The sequence below is a fragment of the Orycteropus afer genome, unplaced genomic scaffold (assembly GCF_000298275.1).
Source record: "Orycteropus afer afer isolate SDZICR_OR568_19922 unplaced genomic scaffold, OryAfe1.0 scaffold00187, whole genome shotgun sequence".
NCBI classification, from domain to species: Eukaryota; Metazoa; Chordata; class Mammalia; order Tubulidentata; family Orycteropodidae; genus Orycteropus; species Orycteropus afer.
The window spans coordinates 5491395-5510410 of record NW_006921774.1 but is presented as its reverse complement, the minus strand read 5'-3'; the positions used below and the strand labels follow the sequence as shown (position 1 = coordinate 5510410).

Genomic DNA, 19016 nt, shown 5'->3' with positions numbered 1-19016 from the left:
AAAAAAAAAAAAAGAAAAAAGGGGAAAAGTAGAAAAGAAAGGGAAAATAAGAAAATCTGCAATATCTGGGAATAGGGCAATAAGAGATAAAAGGTAGAGAAGGAGAATAACAAAGACAAAAATGGGGAAAATGCAAAAAGAAAAACAAGGAACAGAGTTAACCATGAGAGAAAAAAAAAAAGTTTTACAACCAGGAACAAGGAAAAGAATAAAACCTGAAAACTAGGACCTGGGAGGGGAAGAATAAAGAATAATAGTAAAAAGGACAAAAGGATGAATAATAGTAGTAGTTTTAAAACAGACAAAAACAAGCAGACTAAAAACCAGAAAAAAGAAAGAATAAAAAATAAAAATAAAAACATCAGGGGAGGGCAGGGCAGGGCATCCAGGTTCTGACCAAGCACACAGACTGGGATGGAGTTCCTGCAGGCCCAGAAAGTGCTTGGGAGTGGGGGATGGCTTCACCTCTGTTCACCAAGCGGGTGTGGGGTATAAGAGTAACAAGCAGAATGTCATACCTTTTCAGCCGTCAAGGTCTGAAGTGTCCTTGGCATTACTAGCAAGCAGAACCTGTTCTTAAGCCCTTGGAATCTGGGAGAACACTGTCACTTTAAATATCCAAAATGGTCAAATTACTTGTAAACATTCAAAATGGCTGCACCCTCCGGACAGGCAAAAGTCCACAGCTCAGCCCATCTTCCTCTTCGCTGCTGCTTTGCCTTGTATTCCTCAGCCACCAGAGCAGTCCTCCATGCAGTCCCTGGCTAGCTGTGTTGATTTTTAGGTTAATTCTTAGGTCCCACCACCACTCGGCAATCTCCAAGCTGTCTGTGCTGTCAGGATCACTCAGGATTGCTGCCAGACCGCAGCTCCGTATGTCTCCTTTTTTGGTATTTTCATGCAAATTCTTCTGCTAGTTGGCATTTAGTCTCCTTCTATATCCTTTCCTTCAAGGCTCAGGGGTCCAGGATTATCTTTTGTGTCTGTGTTAATTTGTTCCTCTTTTTTTTGCTGAAAAGGGTCTGTGCAGTCTTTCTGCCTATTCCGCCATCTTCCCTTCTCAAATTTTTTGATGGTTCTTTTGTCAATCCCAACACATTTGTAAATCAGATGACCAGTAGTGGTGGACTTGCCTAAATCTACATGTCCAATGATAATGATGTTGATAGGGATCTTTTCCTTTCCCATTTTGGCTTAGATATCATGATGGTTTTTACCAACACCTGCGTTCTGACCACAAACCCATTGCAAAAAACTCAATATTCTTTTTTTACAAATTATTTCACTAAAGTCACTGTCTCCTAAGCTTCTCATCTAATGGTTTAGGTTGCTGTGCTCATTTTGATCACATATAAATAATTCTTTAAAAGAACACAACACACAAAGCAGACTTTCTTTTCTAATTAAGCTAAACTATGGTTTAAAGATGATTTCAGGTGATAGTTTCAGTTTAAGGCTCAAAGTTTAAAGATATTCACAAGGCAATAATTTTGAGACGGCTTCCAGTCTCAGTAGTTCCAGAAAGTCTGGATTCCATGAGAATTTGAAATTCTGTTCCACATTCTTCTCTTTTGCTCATGATCCTTCTATAGGCTCTTTGCTCAAGATGTTCAGTAATGGTGATTAGGCATCATCTAGTTCTTCTGGTCTCATAGTAAAGGAGGCAGTTGTTCACGGACACAATTCGACATGCATTCCAGTTCTTCCTCTGATTCCTGATCCTCCTCCTTTCTCTGCTGCTGCAGGTGAATAGAGACAAATTGTTGCATGTTGGATAACCATTTGAAAGTTTTAAGACTCCTGGCACTACACAATGAAGTAGGAGGTACTATGCCACCAGAGCTTCTGGAGGTAAAATAGAAGCAGTAATATCAATATTAGGCCAATTGACCAGAAAGTCCCATTAAATCATGAACCTAAACCTGTGAATCAAGAAAACAAATCCTGTAAATCCTGTAAAGTGTTTGGTTGTACCTAGCAGCTACTCTCTCTCTCTCTGGTTTTTATTGTTGTTGTTGTTGTTGTTGTAGTAGAAATATATTTAACATATACCAGGAGGCTGTCGTTAGAAGAGAAAAAGGGGTTACTGCATAGTTTAAAATCAGGAAGGGTGTGTGTCAGGATTGCATCCTTTCACTATAGTTATTCAATCTGCACGCTCAGCAAATGATCCAAGAAGCTGGATTGTATGAAGAAGAACACAACATCGGGATTGGAGGAAGGCTCATTAACAAGCTGTGATATGCATATGGCACAACATTGCTTGCTGAAAGTGAAGATGACTTGGAGCACATAGTGATGAAGATCAAAGACTAGAGTTTCAGTGTGGATTCACCTCAACATAAAGAAAACAAAAATCCTCACAACCAGACCAATAAGAAACATCAGGATAAATGGAGAAAAGATTAAAATTGTCAGGGATTTCATTTTACTTGGGTCAATAATCAACACCGATAGGAGCAGCAGTTAAGAAATCAGACACCATCTTGCATTTGGCAAATCTGTGCAAAAGTGCTCTTTAGAGTGTTATGAAGCAAAGTTGTTACCTAGAAGACTAAGGTGAACTTAACTGAAGCCATGGTATTTTCAGTTGCCTCATATGCATGTGAAATGGAACAATGAATAAAGAAGATCAAAGGGTTGATGCCTTTGAATTGTGGCGTTGGCAAAGGATACTTAAAAACTATGAACTGCTAGAAGTATGAACAAATCTGTTCTGGAAGAAGTGCAGCCAAAATGCTGCTTGGCAGTGAGAATGACCAGACTTCGTCTTATCTACTTTGGTCATGTTATCAGAAGGGAACATTTGCTGGAGAAGGATATCATGCTTGGTAAAATAGAGGATCAGTGAAAAAGGGAAGACTCTCAACAAAATAGATCGACACAGTGGCTACAATGATGGGCTCAAGCATAGCGAGGATTATGAGGGTTGGGCAGGACCAGGCAGTGTTTTGTTCTGTTGTACACAGGGTTGCTAAGAGTCAAAGGTGACTTGACGGCACCTAACAAGAAGAACAAAAATGTGATTAGTATGGGCAGAAGGTCAAAGATGACATCCTGATAGATCTGGGTTGGTCGTTGTAACTTAAAGTTCAGTTAGAACTGGGCCAGAACTTGCTGAGTATGATTTGAAACCATCAGACCAACATTACCTCCAACCTCTGCTGCTTTGAAGCTGGGATGCACATCTGTTGGTTGGTAGGGAATCCAGAACCCATTAAGAAAATAATTTTATTAAAAACCAGCCCAATCCCTATGAAAACCTATCCTGGGTGCTAAGGACAGGAGATTTCTTCTTTTACAATCATTGTTCTTGGAGAGGAACCTGCCCAAATGCCCTTTTGTAAGATTGGGGTTGATCTAGAGGCACAGAAAAGATGTGTCAAACTCCCAATCTGACTCCTAGCTCAGCACAATCCACAGGCTTTTACACAGAATGATGGTGGGGGGAGGGAAGGCTATTCACTTGGATTGGGGGTAGCATTGGGAGTGGAGGTGGAGAAGTCAAGCAACCTGAGCTTTGAACCTGATCTCTCAACCTCAACAGGAAAGGCTCAGCAACCAGAAACAACTTTCTTATGGCTCTCAATTAGGCACTTTCCAGCCTCTTCTTCAAGGGTGGAAGATTGCTTTTTCAAGGAGGGAGGTAACTCACAGAATCTTCTGACTTGTAACATTCTTAGAAACTTTTGGGAGAGACTGTTCCCCATTTGGAAGGGAGGTCTGCTTGGTTGAAGTATGACTCAGATTGTTGGTGTATTCCAGATAATTTTGGACTACAGACTTGACCTCATTAAGTCCACAAAACCACTGTCTGTTTGTATTGTTGGCTTTTTGCTCTTCAGCACAGGAACAAATTTCAAAGGTATAGCAGTCACTTCAACTAAGATATTGTTTGTGCTCCTCCTCATACCCCACCACACACACACAGTGGGAAAGAGTCTGTCATATTTCCAGTCCCATGTGTTCAGATGCTGGCCTGAGTTATTCTCTATAAAACCTTATGCCAGTTATTTCTTTAAATCAGAGCCCATCTATAAAACAGGGATAATAATAAATTGTACCTCCCTGGTTATAGTGAAGATTAAATGATCAAGCACCCAGCACATTAAGGAATTCAGTACTGTGACTTGTTTCCTTTATATTTCACTTTTAACATAGCAAACACAAAATAGTCTAATAAATTTGGTACCAGCAACTTTGTACAAGTCATTCTCTGCACCTCATATTTCCTGGATGTTTTCAGGATCCCTTCCAGCTGCAAAAATATAAAGGTCTGAGACTCTGGAGAGCCTGCTTCCAATAGGGTTGCTTTAGGTCAAAGAGAAGTTCTTTTTAGCTGATCCCATGGGGGTGAAGATGAGGGCTCTAAACTAAGACATGCAGCTGTTGGGCTGCAGCAAGTCGGTGTGAAAGACGAGTAGAAGAAAAGGAAAAGTCAGAGCTTGAGATGAGCAGTAAGGAAAAGACAGCTGCAAGTGTGTCCTCAAGTAAATCAAATTGTGACATTTATTGGGCTATTTCCAGAATAACACCAGCAAGAACACTGGAATGCAGAATAACCTTTGCCAAAAAGGATCTTAACTAAGCAGACTATAATAACCAGTCTTGTCTACCAGAGTCAGTCTGACTTAATAAAAAGGTCATAGGTTTGGAGGCACACAGATTTTATTTCTGCCTCTACCACTTCTTATCAGTGATTTGGGGCAGGTTATTTAACCTGAGATTAGTTTTTCACCACCTAATAGATTAAAAAACTCTCACTGCCATCAAGTAGATTTCTATTCATAGCAACCTCTCCTTGGGTTTCCAAAGTGGTATCACTACAGGAGTAGATTGCCCAACCTTCCTTCCAAGGACTGCCTGGTAGGTTTGAATAGCCAGCATTCTGGTTAGCAGTCCAATGCCTTAGGCACTATGCCACCAGAGCTCCCACCTAATAGACTAAAAATTTAAATAATAATAATATGAGCCTGGCAGCATGGTGGTGGTGGGGTTAGGGATTAAGTGAGAAAAGTTCTTGGTATATGGTTGATACTCAATAGGAGCTACATGGCTATGGGCTGACCACAACAACGCACAAATCCCAGAAGACTCTGGCTTTGGAACAATCATTTCTAAAGTTTACCTTTTACAGGGTAGAGAATTAGGGGCACTTGAGGAGGAATTGAATGGATGGGTTGCTATGAGTTGGAATCATCATTGACAATGGGGTTGGTGATTTTTTTTTTTTTTTTTTGTGGATGAAGAGGCAGGCAAGCCTTGGAGAGGGAGTGAATAGGGGGAGAAAGGAGATCAAAAGGCCTATAAGTATCTGTTAAACTTTAAAATGCAAATTCCCCGCCTGTGGCCCTGTTGGGACCAAATCTTTCATTCTCACCTTTCTGGGAAGAGCTTGAATGAAGCAAGTTACCATAGTCTTTCCTGTCATGCAGTGTTTTGGTTTGGTTATGTGTAGTTTTGTGGCCAAGCCTGGGTATCTGATAAATGTTTTCATTCAATCCAGATATGTCAGTGTAGGTAGAGACTTAAGAAACTAACAGCATATAGCTTTTTGTGACTAACGTTATGAGTTCCTTAAGGAAAGGAAACTGTCTAAACCTTTACCTAAAGATCCTACAATGTGATGATGCTTAGCATAGAGTACTTACTTGGTGAATTAATGAATGAATGTTAATTTTGATCACAGTTAGTCATCTATATTATTTAGCGACCTAATTCTCGAGTCATATTATTCCTCTACACTTCACTGGGAGCCATAATTGGAAGTGGAGAAGTTCTCTCTGAGGGGCAGAAAAATAAAGCTATGGTCCCAGGAGAAACCCTTGGATAATCTCTGCCCAATATCCAGGGCTCCGTGCAGGCAGCCCCATAACCTGAGTATGTATGAGCAGAGCAGTTGCGTTTTACATCTTGTTCCAAACAGGTGACCTTCCTCATGAGTCCCCACTGTTGGGGATTTATTTGCAGAGAAAGGGTAGAATTCCAACTAAACTGCAAAGGAGGTAAAAGACATCCATTTTGTATCAGGCACTGTTCAAAGCTCTGGGGGCATAAAAAAAAGAACAAGATGGAGTTCTTCCCTTGTGTAGTTACTCAAGTGATAGGAGACAAACAAAAACAAACCTTTAAATAATTTGTGAAGAAAACAAAGCAGACAAACAGGCAAGGGAGAGACTGGAAGTTGCAGTCAGGGTTAAGGAGGTGGCCCACTGTACTCTCTGTAAACCTGAAACATGAATTATAATAAGAAGCTGAGTATTTAACAATCTGTGAGAAGTCTAGGCAGAGGAAACAGTAAATGCAAGAGCCAGAATGTGGAATAAGCTTGTGTGTTTAAGAAGAAGAGCAGTGAAACTGGAGCAAGGTGAACAAGGGGGAAGAAGCAGGAGATAAGGTTAAGGGAGATAGGCAGTGGTCAGGCTCCCCCAAGGATTTTAGAATGTATACTGTGATGGGAAGCCATAGGCAACTTTTAAACAGTGGAATGCTAGAATGTAATTTGTGTTTTCAATAGATTTATCTGGCTGTTGTGTAGACTACAGAGGGCATGAGTGCTTTGAAGCAGGAAGATCAATTAGAAGGCTGTTTTAGTAATCCACACCCTTTGGAGGCAGCAATAGAACTGGGAGATTTATATACTAAGCGTGACCTCAGGCATGTTGCTTTACTTCACTGAGTTGCTTCCAAGATTAGTGAAGAAAGGTACTTAACATGCTTAACGTAAGGTCTGACTCATTGTAGACACTATGCAAAAGTGATTCAAGTGAGAAATGAATGCACAAAAGAAGGTGCTCTTACCTAATGTTCCGCTATGTACAGATGATCGAGTTCTAAGGACTATTTGTCCTTTGTAGTTAGAGCTTCAAAGGAAAAGAACAAAACTTCTGGGAGCTTTGGTTGCCTGTCCCTTTCATTCAATCCCTCCCTCAGGCACCAAAGTCTCCCACCTTCCCCAAGTGTTGACTTTAATAGTTTGTTTTTTTTTAAACAAATAAATTTTGTGATAATTTCTTGAGTGTTTGCAATACTGCTTCAGAAAATGAATTACTCTATAAATCAGACAAGTATAGATAATTACATTTCTCTGCTGTGTGATTTGTTTAAAAGTGCCATGGATTTAGCTTAACATGAAGTATGCAGAAGGCACATCCTTGCCATAGATGCATGAAGGGGTGGGGAAAGAGCGAATGAACTTTGGAGTCAGACTAACTCTGGGTTTAAATGCTGGGCCTGATAGTTACCAGGTGTTGACTTTGGATAAGATCTTAACTTTCTTAACTCCTGTTAGCTTCACATATAAATATGGGATAAAATATTTCTCGTAGAAAGAATGTGGGAAGAATTTGAAGTATAAATGAAGTGTGGAGCACATAGTAGTAGACATTCAATATATCTCATTTCTCTTCTCCTAAGATTCACTTAGTATTTTGCATAACAGACTTTTGAAACTGTGTGAACTCACTGACAATCTTTTGTGCCCAAGGAATTTTGTCTCTGTCTTCTTCATATGTAAACTAGAGACCATTATCTTCCCCCTAAATTATACAGATTATAATGGGATACATTTTAAAGACATTATTTGCAGATCATCAGTGGATTTCACAAATAGAAATCAGAAATGCTAAATTTATGCATTAGTCTGTCTCTCAAAAGGCCATTTATTCTTAAAATAAAATTGAAAATGCAAAGAGAAGGAAGTATTATTCCTTCTTATGAGAAGAGAAAGAAAGCTGAGGCTTAGGAAGCCTTGCCCAATGAACGTGGTCCCTATCAGGATTAGGACAATTACTTGGACCTTGAAGGCTAAAGAAAATGTCCTTTGGTCTGCTTCACAGGATGGAGACCTGGTTGTACTGACTCCTTTGACACCTCTCATAGCACTATCTCAGCTGTGAAGTCGTGGGGCCTTCTGAGAAACTGGACTAGAGATGTTTGGACAACCCTGTAAAATAATCTCTCTGGCATCTGGCATTCAGGAGGACAGCATTTTCAGTTTAACAAAACATATAAAGGATTTAAGCAATATAATCCCACTGGAGCAGTTACTTAGACCAGTATTGTTTAAAAACAAATGAAGAAGAAAGGCAAAGACTTGTAGTCTACCTTCATATGAGTGAGTCATAAATCACTCATTTTCACTATCAGATTTAAAGCATTTATAAGGATAATCCTTTCAGATTCCACTCCCAATTGAAAGACAAATATTTGTTGAGTGGTAGAGGAAGGTTTTAGTTAGGAGAACGAAAATTCTATAGAATTCTTTCATTAGAAATTTGCTAAGGGAATTCTAAATATACAGGTTGTTTCTGCCATGTTGGGAGATTAACATTTTCCTTCTCAGGTCTTGGCTCAGAATAGTGCTGAGGAAGTTTAGGCACTTAATCCCTATTAAAGAAGTTCTGCTTTAGTGCTTGCAAAAAGAATTCTGCTAAATGTTAGCAAAATGCTCAAAGTCATTCTGACCACAGAAGGACCAGCCTACTTTGCTGATGACCCTACTACCATCATTGTCAAAGAGACAATTTACTGAATTTATGTGGCCTGAAGCTAGATAAACGATCTTTTCTGACAATCATCAAAATACTTCCACTGTTTTGGACTATGACTGGGGCTGACTTTGCAACATGTCAATATAAAGGCAATGTGGCAAGTCCTTGTAAGAGGTTAAAGCAAGCTGTTAGCTGAGCTTGATAAAAGCTTTTCCTGGCTAAGAAGGTGATAAACGTTGGCACGTTAATCCACAGATGAAAGGAGGCTGCCTTCAGTAACATTATTAAGCTGTTTTACCCTAAGTGCTACAAGCACAATAGGAACAGTCAGCACTTGATTTCAGCCCCTTTACCTTCAGAAAACAAGGCATCTTAAAATGGCTAAAGGGGACTAGTGAGCAAGCTGACAGAGAGAACCATCCAACAGGATCTGGTCTTTCTCCTGTCTGCACAGTGGCTCATGGAGAACTGAAGAATTAAGACCCTAAATTAGTCAGTCAGCACTTGTTCAGTGACCACTCTGTGCCAACCCCTGTGGTGGGTACTAGAGATTCAGAACTACAAGATGGTTTATTTGCCTCCAGGATGCCCATAGTCCAGTGGAGAAGACAAACATGTAAACTAGTTAACCAAAACTATTTCAGGTAATATTACAGAATACTGTAGGGAATAGCGGGAGCTCTGGTAGCATAGTAGATAAGACACTTGCCTGCTAACCAGACGGCTGGTGGTTCAAACCCACCAGCCACTCTTCGGAAGGAAGGTTGGGCAATCCTACTTCCGTAGTGATACTGCCTCGGAAACCCAAGGAGGGGTCGCTATGAGTCCGGTTGACTCGACGGCACGTAACAACAACAACGTAGGGAATAGCACAGATTTTAAGAAACAATTTAAGCTTTTCTCAGGAAAGAGCATGTTTACACTGAAACTTAATGGGTAAGTAAGAATTGGTAAAGCAGAGAAGGGTTAATGTGTCAAACTCTGTGTGAAGTTCTCAGTGACACAAAAGTAAGTAAGATTTGATTCCTGTGCTCAGAGTTCTCAGTCTAGGCTAAGGGGAGATAAACCAAAAAACCAAACTCATTGTTGTCGAGTTGGTTCCAACTCATAGTGCCCCTCTTTGGGTTTCCAAGGCAGTATCTCTATGGAAGCAGATTGCCCAGTCTTCCTTCTGAGGAGTGGATGGTGGGTTTGAATGGCCAGCCTTCTGGTTAGCAGTCAAATGCCTTAGGCACTGTGCCACCAGAGCTCCCAAGTGTAGATAGAGATGTTAAAAAAGAAGAAAGAGTGTTGTGCAAGCTACATGGTAGGCATTCAATTAATATTTGTTGAATGAATAAAATATATTAAATGATGAAGGTATGAAATTTCTTTGGGAGAACAAATAATACAGCAACTAATTCTGCTTAGAAAAGAGAAGTTATGACATTTGAGCTGATCCTTACTAGATGAAGATGAGTTTGTATAGCTAAAAGGGAGGAGCTGCTATTTCAAGTAGAGAGAAATTGATAAGCAAAGGCATAGACACTTGTTCAGGGAATAGCAAGTGGTCTTCTTAGGTGGCTAGAGACAAGAGCATGGTTGTGATTGTCTGAAGCTGGAGACATAGGTAGGTGCCAAGTTATCCCAGCCTTGTGAGCCATGCTGGAGTACTAAGATCATATTCTGCAAGGAGAAAGTGCAGCCATTACTAGTACTAGGCTCAGTAGTTGGGGGATTCATGCATTTAGCAGTTACTGTGCCAAGCACTATTCCAGTATTCCATGAACAAAAAGGGTTAAGTCTCCATCTTCATTAACTTTGCCTTTTAGTTTGGGAAACAGATAATTTGAAAACAAACAAAAATATAAAATGTCAGTTACTGGTAAGTATGAAGATAAATATAGCTGGGTAAAGTGTTAGTGAGAGATGGGGAGTTATGTTAGGTAAGAATGTCAGGAAAGACTGTCTGAGGTGACATGGGTAAAGAACTAAATGAAGCATGGAAACAAATACAAGGAATTGTATTTGTTTCCAATAATAAATCAGGAGACCTGAGTTTTATCCCAGCTTTAGCGTTTTCCAGATCGAAAAATTATTTTAAACTCTCTGGACATTGTTCGTATGATAAAAGATTTATAAAGAACCTAGCTGAGTACCTGACACATCCTACCAAGAAAGAACGGGGGAAAAGAAAACAAAAACCCACTGCCATTGAGTCAATTCCAACCCAGAGAGACCCTATAGAACAAAGTAGAACTAACTCCATAATCTCCAAGGTTGTAAATCTTTATGGAAGCAGACTGCAGTATCTTTCTGCCATGGAGCAGCTGGTGGGTTAGAACCATTGACCTTTTGGTTAGTTGAATGCTGTAACTATTGCACCTCCAGAGCTCCTTTGGCACATGTTGTTGTTGTTGTTATTTGCCATCGAGTTGGCCCCAACTCATAGCGACCCCTCCTTGGGTTTCCGAGGCAGTATCACTACGGAAATAGGAATGCCCAACCTTCCTTCCGAGGAGTGGCTGGTGGGTTTGAACCGCCAGCCTTCTGGTTAGCAGTCAAGTGCCTTAGGCACTATGCTACCAGAGCTCCTATACTAAGTATCAAATAAATGTTGTTGTTGTTATATGTGGTCAAGTCAGACCCGACTCATAGCCACCCCTCCTTAAGTTTCCGAGGCAGTATCACTATGGAAGTAGATTGCCCAACCTTCCTTCCGAGGAGTGACTGGTGGGTTTGAACCACCAGCCTTCTGGTTAGCAGTCAAGTGCCTTAGGCACTATGCTACCAGAGCTCCTCAAATAAATGTTAGTTGCCTCCTTTCCCATGAATTTGGAATTCTTGTATTTTCTCCTATATGACAAAATTGGGTGAATTTTTCATATTTAATGTTCTTAAATTGATTGACCCACATATATACCATGCTCAGAACCGTTTAGCACCCTGGTCAGATCTTTGCTATATTTTGTCCTATTTCTTTTTCCCTAGATTGCTTTCTGCTCGATATTCCTTCTCTTCTCCTTAATTTCTGGTAATCCTTTGCTGAATGTAGTTTTTTGTTCCCTGGGTCCAGTGTTCCAAATAAGACTCCATGATTGAAATGATTCACCATTCCTTAAGCATGCTAACTCTTGCTCTTTATTCTGTCAAAATTATGTTAAGCTATTTTCTCATCCAGCAGAAATGTCTTCTGCTCTGAATGATGCTCCAACTCTGTCAAATTTTCTTCCATACTTCAAAACCCAGTCAAAAACCCATGTTTGCTAAAAATAATAATTAAAAAAATTCCCTCCTGACTCATATAGTATTGATTGCATATTCAATTAATTCTGTGCTATCCAATATTATTTATATGTAATATTCTATATCTCCCTACACTGCTCTAAATCGTTGATTTCTTGAAGGTAAGACTGAGCTTTACACCAGCTCGTATTTCCTTGCAGCTTTTGGCACTTGATGCACATAATATTTGGCACACAGATCACTAGTAAATGTCTATGGAATGAATGAATGTGCAATATCCAAATTATTACACTTTGAACCAGTAACCAGGTACATAAAGGCTCTGGAACTACATTCAGGATTAGAAAGCATATCAGATAGCTTGGAAGACTTTATGATCTCTACCATCACATATGAATTTCTACATATATATTGTTAAGTCTGCATCTAAACCATGAAGCACTAGTTGCATGTGGCTACTGAAATGTAGCAAATGTGACTGAGGAAATAAATTTTTAATTAAATTTAAAAACAGATAACTGATTGAGTTATTTGAAAACTTTTAAGTATGTTTGAAACATCTGAGTGAATTTTCATTTTCAAATATAATGTAGAAGGAAATTTATAGCTTTAAGCACTTATATTTGAAGAAAAGAAAGACATAAATTCAATTATTTAAGTTTTACCTTAGAAAATAAGAAAAGGAGCAAACTAAACCCAAAGCAAGTAGAAGAAAGAAAATAGTAAATATGAAAGCATCGATTCATATTATTAAAAAAGAAAAATCAATGAAGTCAAAACCTGATTCTCTGTCAAAGATCAATAAAATTGATAAGCCTCTAGAGTGATCAAGAAGAACAACAAAAAAGATACAAATTACTGATATCAGTAATGAAAGAGGGACATAAATATAGATCCTATACATAGTGCCTAAGGCACTTGATTGCTAACCAGAAAGAAGGCTGGTTGTTCAAATCCATCAGCCACTCCTCGGGATGAAGGTTGGGCAATCTACTTCCGTAGTGATACTGCCTCAGAAACCCAAGGAGGGGTCGCTATGAGTTGGGTATGACTTGACAGCACATAACAACAACAACAACAACAAAATACATATGAAAAGGATACGCCAATACATTTGACCATTTAGAAGAAATAAACCCATTGAAGGTTGAATAGACCTGTTGAATTTTGTAATTCAAAAACCAATGCAAGAAGAAATAGAGAACTCAAAGATCTCTACATTAATTAAATACATTTAACTGGTGATTAAAAATCTTCCCAGGAAGAAAACTCCAGACTCAACGGGATCCCTCATAAACAAAGATGCAAAAACCCTTAAGAAAAATTTAGCATAACAAATCCAACAATGTATCAAAAGGATAATACACTATGCTCAAGAGGGGCTTAACCTGGGAATGCATGGTTGATTTTAAAAATTGATGTTATTAACCATTTAAACATAAGCAGTAAAAGGATCCTTTCACCATGCTTATTCAATCTGGATGCTGAGCAAATAATCTGAGAAGCTGGACTATATGAAGAACAGGGCATCAGGACTGGAGGAAGACTTATTAACAACCTGTGCTATGCAGATGACACAACCTGGTTTGGTGAAACTCAAGATGTCTTGAAACACAGATGAAGATCAGACTACACCTTCAGTATGGATTGTACCTGAACATAAAGAAAACAAAAATCCTCACAACTGGACCACCAAGCAACATCATGGTAAATGGAGAAAAGATTGAAGTTGTCAGGAATTTCATTTTACTTGGATCCACAATCAATGCCCGTCAAAACAGCAGTCAAGAAATCAAACAACCTACTATACTGGGGAAATCTGTTGCAAAAGACCTCTTTAAAGTGTTAAAGAGAAAGATGGCACTCTGAAGAGGAAGGTGTGCCTAACTGAACCCATGGTATTTTCAATTGCCTCATATGCATGTGAAAGCTGGACAATGAATAAGGAAGAGCGAAGAACTGATGCCTTTGAACTGTGGTATTGGCAAAGAATATTGTATATACTATGGATTGCTAGACATTGCTAGACACAGTATATACAATACTATGGATCCAAGACAACAAATCTGTCTTGGACATATAGGTGGAGTGCTCCTTAGAAGTGAGAGTGGCCACACTTCACCTAATGTACTTTTTGGTCTTGTTGTCAGAAGGGACTTGTCCCTAGAGAGGGCTATCATGCTTGGTAAAGTAGATGGTCAGCAAAAAAGGGGAAGACCCTCAATGAGATGGACACAGTGGTTGTGATGGTGGGCTTAAGCATAGCAACTACTGTCAGGCTGGTGCAAGACCAGGCAGTGTTTCATTCTGTGTACATACAGGTACTATGAGTTGGAGATGACTCAATAGCACCTAACAAAAGGTAAGAGGATTAGAAAAACAACTCTTATTCATGATAAAATAAACAAGGATAAGGAAGGAGTTTCTTCAGCCTGATTTAACATCTACAAAAAAAAGCTAGAGTCAACATCAAATCCAATGATGAAAAGCTCAGAGCTTTCTACCTAATATTAGAAACAAGGCAAAGATGTCTGCTCTCACTACTTCTATCCAGAATTTATTTAAAAGTCCTAGGCAGTGCAATAAGAGGGAAACGGAAAGAAAGAAGCAAAACTGTCTTTGAGGATGACATGATTATTTATGCAGATTTACAATGTCAAAGGATACAAGGTCAATTTAAAATAATAACTGTAATTCTATATCCTAGCAATGAAAATTTAAAAAACAATTACATAAACAACTAAGATGCCTGGGAATAAATTTTTAAAGCTCGTTCACAGAATACTATGAAATATTGCAAAAGGAAATTGAAGATTCAAATAAATGATGCAATACATCTTATGTATGTATTGAAAGACTCGAACTTTGTTAAAATGGCAATTCTCCCCAAGTTAAGCTATAGATTCAATGCAACTAGAACAATGTCTTAGCAGGTTTTTAAAAAGCAACTGACAAGCTGATTTAAAAATGTATTTGTAAAGCAAAGAATCTAGAAAACTCAAAACAATCTTAAAAACAATGAAGCTGGAAAACTTACTTGATTACAAGAGTTACCATAAGTCTGTGGTAATGAAAACAGTTGGAGTAATGCTAGACATAGACCAAAGGAAAGGACAAAGTCCAGTATCAGACCTACACTTAAAGAGTCAATTGATTTTCAAAAAGAAGCCAAGGTACTTCAAATTGTGGTGGAACTGGGTACCTCTTTGGGGGTGGGGAATTTACCTCAATCCTCATCTTATAGCATACATAAAATTAACTTGAAATGAACATAAGAGGTAAAAACTATTAACTTGTATAAGAAAATATATTTGAGAAAAAAGTATTTGGGACACTGGGTTAGACAAAAAAATATTAAACAGACCAATGAAAACCAAAATTGGTAGAATACTTGTTAGGTGCTGTTGAGTTGGTTCCAACTCCTAGCAACTCTGTGTACAACAGAATGAAATAGCACCTGGTCCTGTACCATTCTCACAATCATTATGTTTGAGCCCATCACTGCAGCCACAGTATCAATTCATTTTGTGGAAGGTCTTCCTCTTCTTCCCTGACCCTCTTCTATACCAAGCACTACGCCCTTCTCCAGGGATTGGAGAATAGACTACATCAAAATTAAAAACTTTTTGTTCTTTGTAAGACATAGTTAAACTGAAAAGGCAAGCCAAACATAGGAACAAAATATTTGCAAAACACGTTATCTTACAAAGGGCTGGTATCTAGAAAAAAGAAAGAACTCTTACAACTTACTACCAAGAAGACAGATAACTTGATTTTAAAAATTGCAAAAAGAAAAAAAAAAAAAGAACATTTCACAAAAGGATATAGATGAATGTTCAGTGTGGTGGTGGTTGTTAGGTGCCATTGAGTGGATTTTGACTCACAGTGACCCCATGTGTAGGGTAGTCTTTACGGGAGATTGTAGCCCTTATGGAAGTATATCATCAGGTCTTTATCTCTCAGAGCCAACAGGTGGGCTTGAACCACCAGGGCTCCTTGAGTGGACAGTAGCACATGAAGACAGCCAATTACTTGATTATCAGGAAAATGCACATCAGAATCCAAAGAGATACCAATATCAACCTATGACAGTGGCTAAAATAAAAAAGGGTGGCAATATTGTGTTGATGAGGATGTAGAATAACTGGAACTCTCACACATTGCTGATGGGAATATAAAATGGTACAACTCTTTTGAAGAATGTGACAGTATGCTATAAAATTAAACATGCTGTTATTAGTTTTCTAGGGCTACTGTTAACAAAATATCACAAATCAGGTGGCTGAATGCAATAGAAATTTATTTTCATTGTTGTGAAGTCTGAGCTCAAGGAGTCAACAGGGCTGTGCACTTCTCTTTGAAAGCTCTAGGGGAAGATCCTCCTTTCTCCCAAGCTTCTGGTGATACACGGCAATCTATGGTGTTCTTTGGCTTATAGATGTATCACTCCAATCTACTTCCATCTTCACATGACTAATCTTCCCTCTGTCTGTTCTCCTTCTATAAGGACACTATTCATATTGGATTAAGACCCATCCTACTGTTAACTGATAACAATTCAAAGACACTATTTCCAAACAAGATCATATTCATAGTTATTAGGTGTTAGAACTTCAACATTTCGTTTTTGGGGAAGTAATTCAATTCCTAACACTGGCCACATGAACCAGCAATCAAACATATGCCCATCTGAAGATCTGTATTTGGATATTCACAGCTACATTATTTATAATAACCAAAATGCAAAAACCCCATTGTCCATCAATTGATGGATAAACAAACTGTGGTATATTAATACCATGTCCTACTATTTCATAATGAAAGGGAACAAAGTATTAAAATACACAACATATGCATGTCCTAAAAACCTTGTGCTGAAGTCAAACACAGAAGACTAGATATTGTATTGTTCCATTTGTGTAAATTCTAGAAAAGGCCAAATACAATGTTAGAAAGGATATCGGTAGTTGCCTGGGATGAAAGGTGTGGGAGAAAGAATCAACTGCAAGGGATCCAGAGAATGAGTTTTCCAGAATATCCATAAATACTGGATGCAGGCCATACCCATAAATAAACTCCCTTTTCAACTGATTGGCTGCTCACACCAGCGTCAATCATGGAGGATGATTATGTATCTGCCAAACCAGAGAATCATGTCCTTGCAAAGTTGACACATAACCTTAACTATTACACATCACAATCAATTTTAGAATATTTCATCATCCTTCCCCCAAATCCCATTCCCATCAGCAGTCATTCTCCTCCCTGACCTTTACCTCCACAGTCCTAGGTAATCAAAAATCTGATTTTATACATTGGCCTATTCTGAGCATTTCATACAAATCGAATTATGTATGTGGTCATTTGTGACTGGCTTCTTTTATTCAGCATGTTTTCAAGGCTCACCATTTGTTTTGGTTACACACTGCTGCTCTGTCAAGCATGTACCACTTGGAGGCCAGAAGTCCGAGTTCAAGTTGCCAGGCTCTAGGGCAAAGATTTCCAAATGACCTTGGGCTTCAGCTCTGCCTCTTGCTCCTGGCCCACTGAAGATGGAGGCTTTCTTTACACAGGTAGTAACTACTGGCTGCTGAGGCTGACAAACCCAGGTGGACAAGCGAAAAGGCACAGACAGTCCTGGTATCACCAAACCACATGGCAGGCCGTTGATTCAAGTCCATTAAAAGTCCCCAAATCGTCAGATTATGGCAGGCTGCTGAATGAAGACTCGGCTACATGCAGGCAAGTGTGCCAAAAAGCTAGAAACCTGCCTCAAAGCTGCTTCTTATATACTGGAAGCAGCCCACATCCCTAAAGCAGCTACTCAGTTGCTCCAGTAGACTCCACAACAGAGCTGATTACCAGTCTCATCACGGGGAATAACTACTTCCAGTTGCCCAGCCACCCAAAACCAGGCCCAGCCAAGTTGACACATGACCTTAACCACCACACCCATGTTACAGCATGTATCAGTACTTCATTCTTTTCCATTATCAATATTCCTTGTATGGATATACCACATTTCGTTTATTCATTTCTCAGGTGACAGACATTTGTTTTTAGTTTTGGGCTATAAGTAATGATGCTATGGAATTTTTGTACCACTTTTGTGTTTTCATTTCTCTTGGGTAATGTAAGAGTGGAATTGCTGGTTCATAGAACTGTTTAACTTTTTGTGGAACCATCAGACTGCTTTCTAAAGCAGCTGGTCCATTTTAAATTCCTACCCAGAGGTAAGTGGATTCCAATTTCTCCACATCCTCACCACTTTTTTTTTTTTATATATATAGCCACTCTGGTATCTCACTGTAGTATTGATTTGCATTTCCTTAATGGTCAATGATGTTGAGACTTTTTCTCATATGATTATTGGCTATGTGTACATCTTTGGATAAATGTCTATTTGGATATTTTGTCCATTAAAAAAATTGGGTTGCCCTTTTATTAAGAGTTTTTAATATTTTCTCAAGTCCCTTATCAGATATACAAATGGCCAAGTTTTTTCTCCCATTCTGTGAATTGTCTCTTCATTTTGATGGTGTCCTTTGAAACAAAGTTTCTCATTCGGATGAAGACCAATTTATTTTTTTGTGCTTTCAGTAGCATATAAGAAACGCTTATCTGAATATTTTGTACCCTAAAGGGCACAAAAATTTACCTGTTTTTTCCTGAGTTTTAAAGTTTCACCTCTTACATTTAGATTTTTAATCCATTTTCAGTTAGTTTTTGCATATGGTGCCAGGGCCCAAATTTCATTCTTTAATATGTGGATTTTCAGTTGTACCAGCACTATTTGTTTAAAAACTCTTCATTCTCAATTGTTTTGACAACTTTGTTGAAAATCAATTGACCATGAATGGGAGGGCTTACTTCTGGACTTCTAATTCTGTTCCATTAATCACTATGTCTGTCCTACGTTCGTACCACACACTTCATCAATGTATCTTTGTAGTAAGTTTTGAAATCAGGTTTTTTGGAAAAAAAAAAAAATTTTTCCCCATGATTGTTTGGCTATTCTGGGTTTCTTAAGTATCTGTATGAACTGCAGAATCAGCTTGTCTGCAAAGAAACCAGCTAGAAATGATGGTGACTGCACTAAATCTATACATCAATTTGGGGAGTACTGCCATCTTAGTATTAAGCTTCTAATCAATAAACCTAACTTTTCACTTATTTGTTGTTATGTGCCTTTGCTTCACTTATTTAGGCTTTCTTTATTCCATGATATTTTAGTTTTCAGAATATGAATTCTCCATTTCTTATTAAATATTTATTCCTAAGTATTTTATTTTTTGATGC

General features: G+C 38.7%; 1 protein-coding gene across 1 annotated transcript in view; it reads right to left on the bottom strand.

The window, feature by feature from the left end:
- Positions 1–1188, bottom strand: part of LOC103202593 (elongation factor 1-alpha 1-like) — a 7956-nt gene extending 6768 nt beyond the window's left edge. The window contains exon 1 of the mRNA XM_042781865.1: positions 1060–1188. Within this exon, the coding sequence (XP_042637799.1) occupies positions 1060–1188 (129 nt within the window). The remainder of the gene's footprint in view (positions 1–1059) is intronic.
- Positions 1189–19016: the final 17828 nt, after the last annotated feature.